This window comes from Mus pahari, chromosome 10 (genome assembly GCF_900095145.1).
Source record: "Mus pahari chromosome 10, PAHARI_EIJ_v1.1, whole genome shotgun sequence".
Taxonomy (NCBI): domain Eukaryota; kingdom Metazoa; phylum Chordata; class Mammalia; order Rodentia; family Muridae; genus Mus; species Mus pahari.
Genome location: NC_034599.1, coordinates 22180144 through 22192738, shown reverse-complemented (window position 1 = coordinate 22192738; position 12595 = coordinate 22180144). Strand labels below are relative to the sequence as shown.

The 12595-nt window shown below is 45.4% G+C and overlaps 1 protein-coding gene across 1 annotated transcript in view; it reads left to right on the top strand.

Moving 5' to 3' along the window:
* Window positions 1–3190: 3190 nt before the first annotated feature.
* The window catches only part of Jam3 (junctional adhesion molecule 3), a 60149-nt gene continuing 50744 nt past the window's right edge, over window positions 3191–12595 (top strand). The window contains exon 1 of the mRNA XM_021206899.1: window positions 3191–3324. Within this exon, the coding sequence (XP_021062558.1) occupies window positions 3246–3324 (79 nt within the window). The 5' untranslated portion in view covers window positions 3191–3245. The remainder of the gene's footprint in view (window positions 3325–12595) is intronic.

Sequence of the window (12595 nt, the reverse complement as noted above, 5' to 3'; positions counted from 1 at the left end):
TATCTTAACTAATGTAATGGGATCCAGGGCTATACAGAGAAACCCTGTAAACCGAAAAAAAAAAAAAAAAAAAAAAAAAAAAAAAAGCATCTTTCAGCTGGGCAGTGATGGCACACCCCTTTAATCTCAGGAGGCAAAGGTAGGCAGATCTCTTGAGTTTAAGGCCAGCCTGGTCTATAGAGTCAGTTTCAGGACACCCAGGGCTGCACAGAGAAACTCTGTCTGGAAAAACCAAAAAGAAAGCATCTCTTTCTAATATGCCCCACAGTAGAATAAACACATTCAGATGAATTGTGCTGTGGTTAAAGGCACAGACTCCCAGCTCTACTTACCAAATGCTTTCAGAACATTGCTTCTGACCTCATTGAGCTTATTCATGCTGAGCAGAGCTCGATTTCTGCAGGAAGAACAGACCACATCACAGACAAATGTGTTGCCCTGCCTTGCAGCATCTCCACTTGCATTTCCATTCCAAGAACACACATTAGACACTACTAATGACATGGGAACTCTGCTGTGGAGGATAGTCAGAACTTTACAGTGAAGCACCTGCCACCCCCTCTCTCAGGAACCTCTGCCCTTTATAGAATATTCATGAAGCCTTTTCTTGCAATCTCTGCCTGAATTTCAAAAGAAACTCTAAAACAGAAGGGCATTTAACAGAAAGAACCATTTTCATAATGCAAACACTGGAATTTAAGCCTTGGCTTCTAAATAAAGGTGCTCTGTCTATAGTCAGATGCCATCTCACGGTCCCCAAGGAATCAGATCAGTTTCTTTCGTGAGGTAAATACGACTGAGCACATGGCCAGAGGAAAAAGAGAGCAGAAAAAACAAAACAAAACAAAACAAAACAAATAATCCCTCCCAAATTAGGCTTACAGGAAACTCCCAGGAAACTCTACTTTATCTTGTGTTTAATGCAGAGAGAGAGAGGCCAGCATGAGAAATACCATTTACACACATTTCCCTATGACTTAGACATATGATGACCAGAAACAGAAGGTCAACAGAGGACAAGTAGCATCATAATAGGTTATTTTAAAATTTTATCCTGATAGCTGGGTGTGGTGGCTCATGCCTTTAATCCCAGCACTCAGGAGGCAGAGGCAGGCAGATTTCTGAGTTCCAGGCCAGCTTGGTCTACAAAGTGAGTTCCTGGACAGCCAGGGCTATACAGAGAAACCCTGTCTCGAAAAACCAAAAAGAAAAAAAAAATCCTGACAGTTGGGATTAGTTTTTTTTTTTTCCTTCTGGGTTTGTGGTGAAGTAATCAACTCACATTTATAAAGGTCTGAACATTTATAAAATGTAGACTGAAGGTCATGTGGAAATGAAAATTCAAGCACGCTTGGCAGTGACCTTTCTCTTTCAAATTTCTTGAAATATTATTTTGTTACCCATTGAATAATAATATCGGCTGTTGGGAACTCGGGCACGCTTTCTCACAGGCCCAGAATTCTGATTTTACTGTGTTGCTTCTGGAATCTTAGGGATGCTCTTTCTAATATTAAACACGGGTTTGAGACTATCTCAAGAGTTTTCCATTATATTAAATAAATGCCTGCTTTCCTTAGGTTTGATGTCCAGCTCTTTGTTATTTGTTTTGAGACAGTTTATTTATGTAGCCCTGGCTATCGCATTCTATAGACTAGGCTGGCCTCAAAATCACAGAGATCCACCTGCCTCCCCCAGAGTGCTGGGGTTAAAGAAATGTGCCACCACAGCTCAGCTTCAGCTCATTTTTATCCTTCTCACAACCTGCTTATAAGATCTTGCTGTGTTTTCCTACCCTAGCCTTCCCATTTCCTACTATTCAGAAATCATAGCAAGGCTAGTAAAACGGTACCAGTTCTTGCTCCTGAAGCCTGGAAACCTGAATTTGATTCCTGGAATCCCTGTAAAGGTGGATGAAAGTCAACTTCACGAAGTTGTACTCTGACCCCCACATGCTCATTGTGGCATATACCTCCTGCCATGTACTCCTGTACTCATACAAAGGGTGATGATGGTGATGGTGATGATGATAAAATAACGAACCCTTTTTAAAATGAAAAAGAAGACTGGAGAGATGGCTCAGCAGTTAAGAACACTTGCTGCTATTCCAGAGGACCCAAGTTCAGTTCTCAGCACGCACACAAGGCATACTACTTGTTAACTCTGCACCTCTGGCCTCTCAGGGCACCCACACTTATTTTCACACATCCCATATGCAGATATTCACACATACACATTCACAGTTAAAATTATAAAATATTTAAAGAATCTAGACATGGTGGTGCTTACCTTTAATACTAACTCTTGGAGGTAGATGAAGTTGGGTTTATGTGAGTTTGAGGCTAGCCTGGTCTATTTAGCCTTCAAGTTCCAGGGTGGCCAGGGCTACATAAATAAGACTGTCAAAAAAAGAAAAAAAAGTAAAAAAAAAAATCAATGGCAGGAATTACCCTTGTATTGTGTAGGATAAACTATTGGGGATACCAGTATGCTTTAGCTCTACCATAGAAATGAATTATACTTCTACAGCAATTTATTGTATTTATGTACTGGATGTGTCTTGCTAATGTTTATGCAGATTTCAGCATTTTTCCTTTCATTACCTATGGAATCAGGACCCCTACAGGTGTGAAAATACTAGTTTCAAAAATTACTCGGTAATGTCTTTATTTGTAAAACAACACACATTTCCTTAAAAAGTAATTTATTTTATTTCACGTGTACGAGTGTTTTGCCTGCATATATGTGTGCATATACACCACAGGCATGTTTAGTGTCGTCAGAGGTCAGAAGAGGGCGTCAGATCGCCTGGAACTGGAGTTACAGATGATTGTGAACCACAATATGGGTGCTGGGAATGGAATCTGGGTCCTTGCAAGAGCAACAGGTGCTCTTCACTGCTGAGCCATCTCCAGCCCCATCATTTCCTAAATTTTAATGGAGTAATCCTTCTTAGATCTGTAGCGATAATCTACAGTTTCATAAATCTACCCCGCCTCTCTCCCAGACACGCTTTTTAATTCTCTTCCCGCTAAATTCATCGACAGAGGTAGCACCTGGAAGCACGGAGCATCTTTGCATCCATAGCAACCAGACTTGAGCTTTCTCGGTCACTATGGTGCCGGCTCGGCCGGGCCGCGTGGTCGCTATGGAAACTGGAGGCGGGTCGCAGGGTCCAAGCAGGCTGGGCGCATGCGCACGAGGCGGGTTCTCCGCTCCAAGCCTGAGCCCCTCACATTCCCCTCGACATGGCGCTGAGCCGGCGGTGGCTGCGACTTCGGCTGTGCGCGCGACTGCCTGACTTCTTCCTGCTGCTGCTCTTCAGGGGTGAGTTGACGCTTCAGTGCCGCTAGGAAGTGTGTGGTCTGTGACGATGGGGACAGAGCGGCCCGGGCCGCGGTGGAATAGCGGTTTCGGCGCCCAGGACTCCAGGTCCGGCCGAGGAGCTGAGGGGTGGCCTCTGCGGGAGCGTGGCGGGCGCGGCTCAGCGGACGGGCGGGTCGGGTCTCGGGCTGACCCGCGTGGATGCGGCTGGTCCCGCACAGGGACACGACCCTCTAGAAGGACCGTGGCAGCTGCCTCACGGGCTCTAAAACTTGCTGGAGGAAACACCCCATCGGCAGTGTGGTACCCAGAAGTCGTGGACGACAAGCGGCTTGGGAAGCTCCAGAGGCCTGTCCTCCCCGGAGCAGCGGCTAGGGTCAACAAAGAAGCTGAACTGGGCAAGGCCAGCCACCCTTGTGCGGAGATGCGGACTGCGCGGGGATAAGCACCTTTGTTGCAGCGTGGTGGAGGGAGACCCTGACTCTCAGATAGCATCTGGATCATTTGATCCGGACACACTGCTAAACTTGAAAGTTTTGCTCATTTCTTTCCAGTGGAATTCCTGGGAGACAGCATCTCCCTGGTCGGTTGGGCGAAAAGCACTGTAAAGTTTACTTTGCAGTTACTTTCCATAAATACCACAGGGCACTTGGAAGCTATTATCTCAGTCCTTAAAACAGCTCAGTGAAGTGGGTTTGTGAACCCATTTTTAGAGGCTAATATTAGTCTTCTTTAAAAAAAAAATTAGTTTCATAAGGCACCACTCCTTACTCAGAAGGTAACCCAACCCGGACGACTCTTCAACCCTTGGTTTGTTCCTTGGCTTTGCTGCCGCCCACGATGTTCTCCAGAGTATACAAATTAATACACCAAAGCACTGTTGGGAGTGGGGGGTGGTCAAGCAAGAAGACAAAGCGTTTTTGTGTTTCATGCTTATTCTAGTGGTGTGCTCAGGGTGGTGGTAGAAAACGGGTTCTGGTGCAGAAGTATTGGAAACAGGCTTCTGGGGTAAGGATGAGGCTTAGCATACATTTTTGACCATATGTTTTGCTTGATTTTAAAGTTTCAAGCCAAATGCAGTTGGGAGATAGCGCTGACCAGAAGCTAGCCAGGAGACAGGAGTGTCAGGAATGTCCAGCTCCCACTGTGTTGGTTCCACTGGCATGTCCTATTCACAGACTAGAACAACTCCCTATTGTTGAAGAGATTCGCTCACATGAAGATCTGCAGTTTTTATTGGCGAAAACATTTTGCAGTTGACTTGAGGGATGAATTTCTTCTTGGTGATTTGTTAGTAGAAGTAGAGACTGCTAAGGGCTCCATAGACTCTTGTCTCAGCTGCTGCCCCTTGGGCTGGGCTCAGTTGGTGGGTTTCTTGGTACTGAGGGATGGGATTTACTTCCATGCCATACATTACATGTATGGAATTACAGTACATTTTCGTAATCTAGGACTGAAGGCAAGATGAGGGCCTAGCTGTAGCATGCTCTCTCTCTCTCTCTCTCTCTCTCTCTCTCTCTCTCTCTCTCTCTCTCTTTCTTTCTTTCTTTCTTTCTTTTTTGGTTTTTCGAGACAGGGTTTCTCTGTGCAGTCCTGACTGTACTGGAACTCACTCTGTAGACCAGGCTGGCCTTGAACTCAGAGATCTGCCTGCCTCTGCCTCCCAAGTGCTGGGATTGAAAGCGTGGGCCAGCACTGCCCGGCTGTAGCTTTCTTGTTAAAGGAAGAAGTTTCCTATTATGGTTCTCACCTTATGTCTACCTTAAAGCTGCACTCTTGGGGCTGGAGACATACTCGGTGGTTACAAAGGGGTACTGTGGCAGAGGACCCAAGTTCTGTTCACAGCACCCAACTTGATGGCTCAAACAGCACACAACGGGAGCCTCGGGGGAATCTTGACACACTTCTCTGAGCTCTGTGGGCACTCACATTCATACATGCATGTGGGCCCTTCACACATAAGTAAATGTAAAATAAACCTTTAAAAACGTGCCATCTTCCTAGGGGACAGCTGTGCCTTTTTAATTTTTAGGATTATGCTTTTCACTTGGTATCCCTATGTGCCATTTTCATTTAAAAATGCTAGCTCCTGCCTTCTGTGACTCACGTTTTGTAATCCCAGCGCTCTGGAGGCTGAGGCAGGGGGATCACTGCCAGTTCTTCAAGTTCAGCCTAGGCTACATGGCAAATTCAAGGCATGCCAGGGCTATCCAGAGACCATATTCCAAAAATTAAAAAGAAAAAAAAAAAGGTAATTTCTAACATAGTAGTAAACATTCCATGTAATTGTCCTTTCCTGGGCTGTATTATGAGAACTTAGTGTGGATTATTTCATTTAATTTTGATAACTTAAGAGCGTGTTATTATTTTTCCTGATTTGTGTACGAAGAAACCAGCCTGCAGAGGTCAGGCGCTCGAGGCGGTACCTCAGGCACCTAAAACCTGGAAGTCTCTAGTCTGTGGCGGCTCAGTCTTTGGCTACTTGTTTATTGTATTTGACAGTGGACATTCTTGTTATGGATCAGTGTAGTAAAATGAAAATGCGTTCAGAGACATACTGTTTGTATGTGTATAATATTCCTTTGTGAGGTGGATGGCTGGTGTGATTCAGCCTTACAGATGTTAGGCCTTGTCCTCTTTTTGAGTGATGATGTAGCAAGTCAGTAACTTTCCAGAACTTTCGGTGTACCAGAGAACAGACTTTATTTAGAACTAGAACAACAGTGTATATAGTCTTGAAGACAGTTTGAGAGGTGAAATGTAGTGACATCTCAGACCAAATATTCCAATTCTTCTGTTTACTTAAACTCCTGAGACATGTTTTAGAATGGCCTGTGTTGATTGATTGCTTAATTGAACTCAGGGCCTTGAACATATAACGAAGAGGGCATCAGATCATGTGGTTGTCAGGAATTGAACTCAGGACCTCTGGAAGAACAGTTGGTGCTCTTAACCTCTGAGCCATCTCTCCAGCCCAATATAACTCCTGCCTTTTATGGCGTTTTATTTCCTTTTGATCACTTGATTGTCACAGTCATTGTCAGGGTTGTATGTGCACTTTAAGAAAGACAGAGGCCGGGCGTGGTGGCACACGCCTTTAATCCCAGCACTCAGGAGGCAGAGGCAGGTCGATTTCTGAGTTCGAGGCCAGCCTGGTCTACAAAGTGAGTTCTAGGACAGCCAGGGCTATACAGAGAAACCCTGTCTTGAAAAACCAAAAACAAGGAAAAAAACAAAACAAAACAGAGGACAGCTGATCCCCAAATACTTTGAACCACTGCTCATCTTCAGATGACTTGTTTACGGTCATGCTACAGGCTGAGGAGACTGAGTGGATAGTTGGTAGAGATCTTAGTCATTAAACAATTGCAGTGTTAAATAAACTCAAGAGTCACAGTGCTCCATCTCCTCCGTCTCCTAGGTTCAGTGGAAGGCGCTCTCGAGGCAGCCCCCAAGGGATAGCCCTAAGTCCATTTTCTGAAAGGCAGCAGTTGTACAAGCATGCTTTCTGATTGTATGTTGTAACAGAAGACTCCACGGACATACCGCACCCACCTTGCAGCTGTTAGGGATGCGGTATTAACAAATTCCTTCTTCCTAAATCCTTTGAATTCTTCCAAAGCACAAGTGGGGTAAAAGAGAAGGAAATATGTGTGAGAGTGAGTTAGAGCGCGCAGTTGGCTGATCCTGGTGATGGGAGGCGGATTCTAGAGTCTCTCTCAAGGTGTTTCCAATCAGGTCTGTGCGTGTGACAGCATTTGGGCTGACTGCACATTTCAATCTTTGCACGTGCCTCTGAAGTCTAGCACTGTATACATATATCTGCACTGGCATATGAAGGGATCCGGAAACTAAGTTGGGTAAGCACATTCTTTTACACTCAGGCTAGCAAGGACACTGTCCACTGAATGGCAGCCTAAAGTCATTAACTTACTGCCTCTTTGCTGCTTGCAACGATGCACAGAAATCTACCTGTTTCCGATGTGCCAGGAAGCAGAGGTTTTTCCGGTTGCGGTGTTTTGGTTTTCTTGCTTCTCTATGGTATTGATTATGTGCCCTGTATTGCCTTTTGCCCCGCCCCCACCACTACGGGTAGCAGGATTTGTGATGCTGCTTTGCTTTTCAGTGTATAAGGAAGATTCTTCGCTTATGTCTTTTTGCTTTTTCTTTTAAAGTTTCTTTTTCTTCTTTTTTTTTTAAATTTATAATTTATTTATTATATGTAAGTACACTGTAGCTGCCTTCATACACTCCAGAAGAGGGCATCAAATTTCATTACGGGTGGTTGTGAGCCACCATGTGGTTGCTGGGATTTGAAAAGAGCAGTTGGTGCTCTTAACCGCTGAGCCATCTCACTAGCCCTAAAAGTTTATTTTTCAAAGAAATGTTTTATTTTATTTTTTAAATAAATTCTTTTTTTAAAGATTTATTTATTTATTATATGTGAGTACACCTTAGCTGTCTTCAGACACTCCAGAAGAGGGCGTCAGATTTCATTATGGATGGTTGTGAGACATCATGTGGTTGCTGGGATTTGCACTCAGGACCTTCAGAAGAGCAGTTGGTGCTCTTAACTGCTGAGCCATCTCTCCAGCCCAAAATGTTTTATTTTATGATGTCTTAATTACTTTTTGGTTGCTGTGACCAAACACCATGACCAAGGCAACTTATAAAAGAAAGCACTGAATCTGGGGCTCATGGTTCTAGAGGGTTAGCATCCATGACCATCATGGTGGGGTGCACGGCAGCAGGCAGGTGTGCCTAGCACTGGAACAGTAACTGAGCGTATATCTTAATCCGTAAGGTTTAAATGTATGAGCCATAGGGGCCATTCTTACTCAAACCAGCACACATATGTACTGGGGTTTTGCCTGCATGTTTATCTGTGCACCATGTGTGGAGTGCCCAAGGAGGCCAGAAGAGGGCATCAGCTTCTCTGAGACTGAAGTTATATATGCTTGTGAGCTGCCAGATGAGTACTGGGAGTCAAACTCAAGTCTTCTGGAAGAAAACCAGTGCTCTTAACTACTGAACTATCCAGTTCCCATAACTTTATTTGCATGACTATTTACCTGTTTGTCTGTATGTGTACTGTATGTATGCACATGCACAGAAAGGCCAGAAGAAGGTGTTAGATCCCCCAGAGCTGGAATTAACAGATGGCTTGGTGTTACCTCTGTGTAGGTGCCCGGCCCAGAACTGGGTCCTCTGCAGGGGTAGCAAATGCCCTTAAATGCTGAGCTCTTTCCAGCCTTTGTCTTTCATCTGTAGAGTATCCCAGTCCTCGCTGGTTTACTTTGTTTATACAATTACTGTTAAAATCAAATTCTACCAGTCGCATCATCTGTTGTGTCTGGTAACTTCAGCTCACAGCCATCTTTCCTGTCTGACTAATCATAATCATCATAATCAGAGTCTGTAGTTCTTTTCATTCCAACCAGTGTGTTGGCATGTCTCCCCCATTGTGTCAGGTACTGTTCACCACAGCACGGGGGGCACACAGTGAGTGAGAAGCCCAGCCTTGAAGAGCCAGTAGCGGGTCTGACCACTCACACTGGGCTTTGGCCGTTGGTGTGAGGACAGTTAGCAGTGATGTTAAAGAAGAAACTGACCCAGGACAGAGATGGCTCTAGTAAGTCGTGCCTGTCGTCTGTCTGTGTCACTTGAAAGCCAGTTAACATTTTTAACCACTCTGCGTGGCTAGGCATTTTTAGTAGATCTTATTTTAGTTCAGCGGCTGCAGGAGCGACAGGGTAGTCTCAGTTTTTACTGTAGTAGTTGTCGTCGTGGAAGGAAATGGTATTTTCTGTCATCTACTCTGTGTAGCTGCAAAGCTAAGAGGAAAAAACGTGGAGAAATGTTTATCAGACGCTTTAAAGGACACAGGCTGCAACTACTACAATTTGTGATTACAGTTATATAAAACACCAGGGGGAAATGTAGAGACCATTGCTAGGTTGTTTCTAAACAGCAGAGCTCTGGGCTGCTCGTGCTTGGCTCTCTGCTTTCCCTTCCCCATCCTTTTGCTTTATTTTTGATGAGTCTTTAATGAAGTTTTTTTAAATATAGATATATAATTTTTAAAAAGTTGTGTTTTGTTTTGATTTCTTATAGCTAGAGTACTGGGATTTTAGATTTGACACTAGTAAAGGGAAAACGTGGTTTGTTTAATACAAGTAGCCTCTGCCTTTATCTAGTTTCTTCACAGCAGCACCGAACTGGATGAAGGAGGAATGTCCTTGGAGTTCAGTTGTTTGCTCGTGTATTCTTTGTGACACATTTCAGTGATTCATTGCCATTGGCTTTGGGTAGGAGAACAGCTGTGGCGTCAACAAATGGTTAAGGGGGACTAAAGCCTCTTGGAGTACCTGCCCTGCCCCCCATCATTAGGAACAAACAAAAGAACCCGAGTGATTGCCCGCCCCAGCTTGCTGCTGCACTTTGAGCACTGCCCTGTGCCAGCCGCTGAGCTCCCGGGCTGGGGTGGGGAGTAGGGGGATGGGGCTAGGAGTGGGGAGTAGGGGGATGGGGCTAGGGGTGGAGGGAAGGAATGATTCTCTAAGGTGATGAGAATAAGGAGGGCAGGTTGCTTTCATGGGAAGCAGAAAGTTACTGGACCGTGTGCCCATCGTCCGTGTGCCTGTTAGTTGTTCCTGCCCAGTGGGCAACCCTGTCTTTAGAATGAGGTGCAGCTTCGCAGCTGTCTGCAAGCTTATGGTGGATGGAGCCGACCCTCAGACAGCTGCTTCTCTTTCTTCGGCCACCACGGTTTACATTAAAGCACTTCTGTGTTTATTTTGTTCTTTCTTTTGCTAACAAATAACAGTCTGGGCTTGTGTAGCTCAGGCTTGCCTGGAACTAGCTCCGTGCCTCTCTCTGTCTCTCTCTGCCTCTATCCCCCCCCCCCCTCCAATCCCTGTATGTGTGTGTGCACCTCCCATAATGCCAGAGGTTGATGTCAAGTGACTTCCGTAATTGCTTTCTCTTATTTTTTGAGACATGGCCTCTCACTGAACCGAGGACTGGTCAGAGTCTACTTGGCAGAGTGGACAGCAAGCCCCAGGGCTTCCTGTCACTACCTGTCACTACCTGTCCATCCCTGGGATTGCAGCTTGTGCTGTGTTGCCTGGCCTTTGCATGGGTTCTGAGGGATCCTCTCAGGTCCTCATGCTTGCATGGCCTGACTGAGCGATGATTCTTCTGCCTCAGCTGTTGGTGCCCGGGTTACAGGTATGTGACACCACACTTGGCTTCCTACTGACCACGTAAGTGCAGATTTAGGTGCGTAGAGATGTGGGGAGAGAGAATAGTAGAGGAAAAGTGTAGACAGAGATGTGCTTGGGAGTGTGTTAGTGTTTGCTGAGACTCTGGGTTGTTAGGATTAATAACAGCTGTTGAATGCTGTGTGCTGGGCATTGTATGGATTGTACCAGATAATATAGTGAGTTCAGACTACTATAGCATACTATCATAAACCGAGTGCCTTACACCATAGACATTTGTATCTCACTGTTTTGGTGTCTCAGATGTCTGAGATCAAGGTTGCTAACAGGTCCATTTCCTAGTGAGGCCTTCTTCCTGGCTTGTGGGTGGCTACTGTCTTTTCACAGGCTGGAGGAGCGAGAGCCTGACGTCTCTTATAGCAGCCACGATCCCGTGATGGCGTTCTACCCTCGTGACCTAAGCCTAGTTACTTTTTAAAGCCTGCACCTAATACCATCTAATTAGGGATTACGGCTTCGACATGGGCTTTAGGAGGACACGAACTTGAGCTACCTTAACTAGTCTCAGCTCATTGTGATTTGCCAGTACTGAATGTGTAGATAGAGAATCGGAGGCCTGGCCCAAGGTCACAATAAACAAAAGAGCCATACCCAAAGTGGGGCATCTATAGTGCTCTCTCCAAAGTTCAGGGGCCAGTGCATAAGAAATACAGCGGAAGAGCCTGAAGAAGGTGTATGACACTGGCTTCTGAGCAGGACAGCATTGTACCCTTGAGTTCTCAACAGCTGGACTACATTGTCCCCTTGAGCTCTCAACAGCTGGACTACCTGCACGAGATTGGACCTGGCCCCACCGGAAGTGTGGAGATTTGTGTCAGTTGGAAGCAGGACTGTGTATGAACACAAGAAGTCTAGAAGATGGCAGTGGAGATATCACCTAGCAAGTGTTACAGTCTTAGTAATGTTCTGTAGAATAGCTATCCTGGTTCTGGACTGGCTTGGTTTGTATTCTGGACTCTCCTTTTAGCTGTGGACAGTCTGTTGAAGACACCCAGTAGATTTCTAAACCTGGACAGAACACAACCCTGTGTTGTGTGGTGTTTCCTGAACACAAGATGCAAACGTCATGCCTTTTCCCTCTTAAGAGTACCATGTCATGTACCGTGTCTGAGATTTATGCAGTTTTTGGACAAAGAAGTACAATTAATAATGTCTTCTTCCTTCACACTAGTTAGAAGATGCTTGGACTGACTTCTTTTTCTTTGCCATCAAGTCAAGAATTTTCAGCTTTTCACTGAGAAACAGCACTGTGCGGCTTCTCTGTGCCATGTCTGAATTGCCAGGGTTGGGGCCATGGCTTCTCTGTGCCATGTCTGAATTGCCAGGGTTGGGGCCGCTGAGTAAAATAAGGGTTACATGGATACATGTAGTGATGGTTGGCCCACTAGCCCGATGCCTCCTGAGGTGAACAGTGAGCCGGCGTGCATGTGGTGTAGACATGATGGGTAAGGGGGCGATCCGTATGGATAAGGTTTATCTCGGCAGAGTGCCGTACAGTTTCTAACTTAGGAACTGCAGCTTTTGGAATTTTCATTTGCTATTCCAGGATGCAGCTGACCTCAGGTAACTAAAAACTGCTGCTCGGGGAGGGGCCTGTGTCTGCCAAACTGTACCTAAGTTAATGTTGTTCTTCAAGTGCATATCTACTGGACACAATATTTCAGGTTGCCAGTCCTTTTGTCTTAGAACTCAGAGAGGATGAGGAAGAGAGGGTGTATGCTCGGTGCCCTCTGGTTGAAAAGTTGATAGAGTTGGGCTGGAGAGATGACTCAGCCGTTAAAGGCTGGGCTCACAACCAAAAGTATAAGAGAAGTTTAAAGTTGTATCCACCGCCTCCTCTATATTGCTCATCTCTTCCCGGGCTACATGAAAGGTTTTTCTCCTTTCCCCTTCCTTTTTGGCGGGGAGGAGGGAGGTGCATTTTGAATTGTTTCTGCAGTGTGTCACTAAGATGAGTTTCTTTTTAGTTTTCTTTTCTTTTTTTTTTTTTT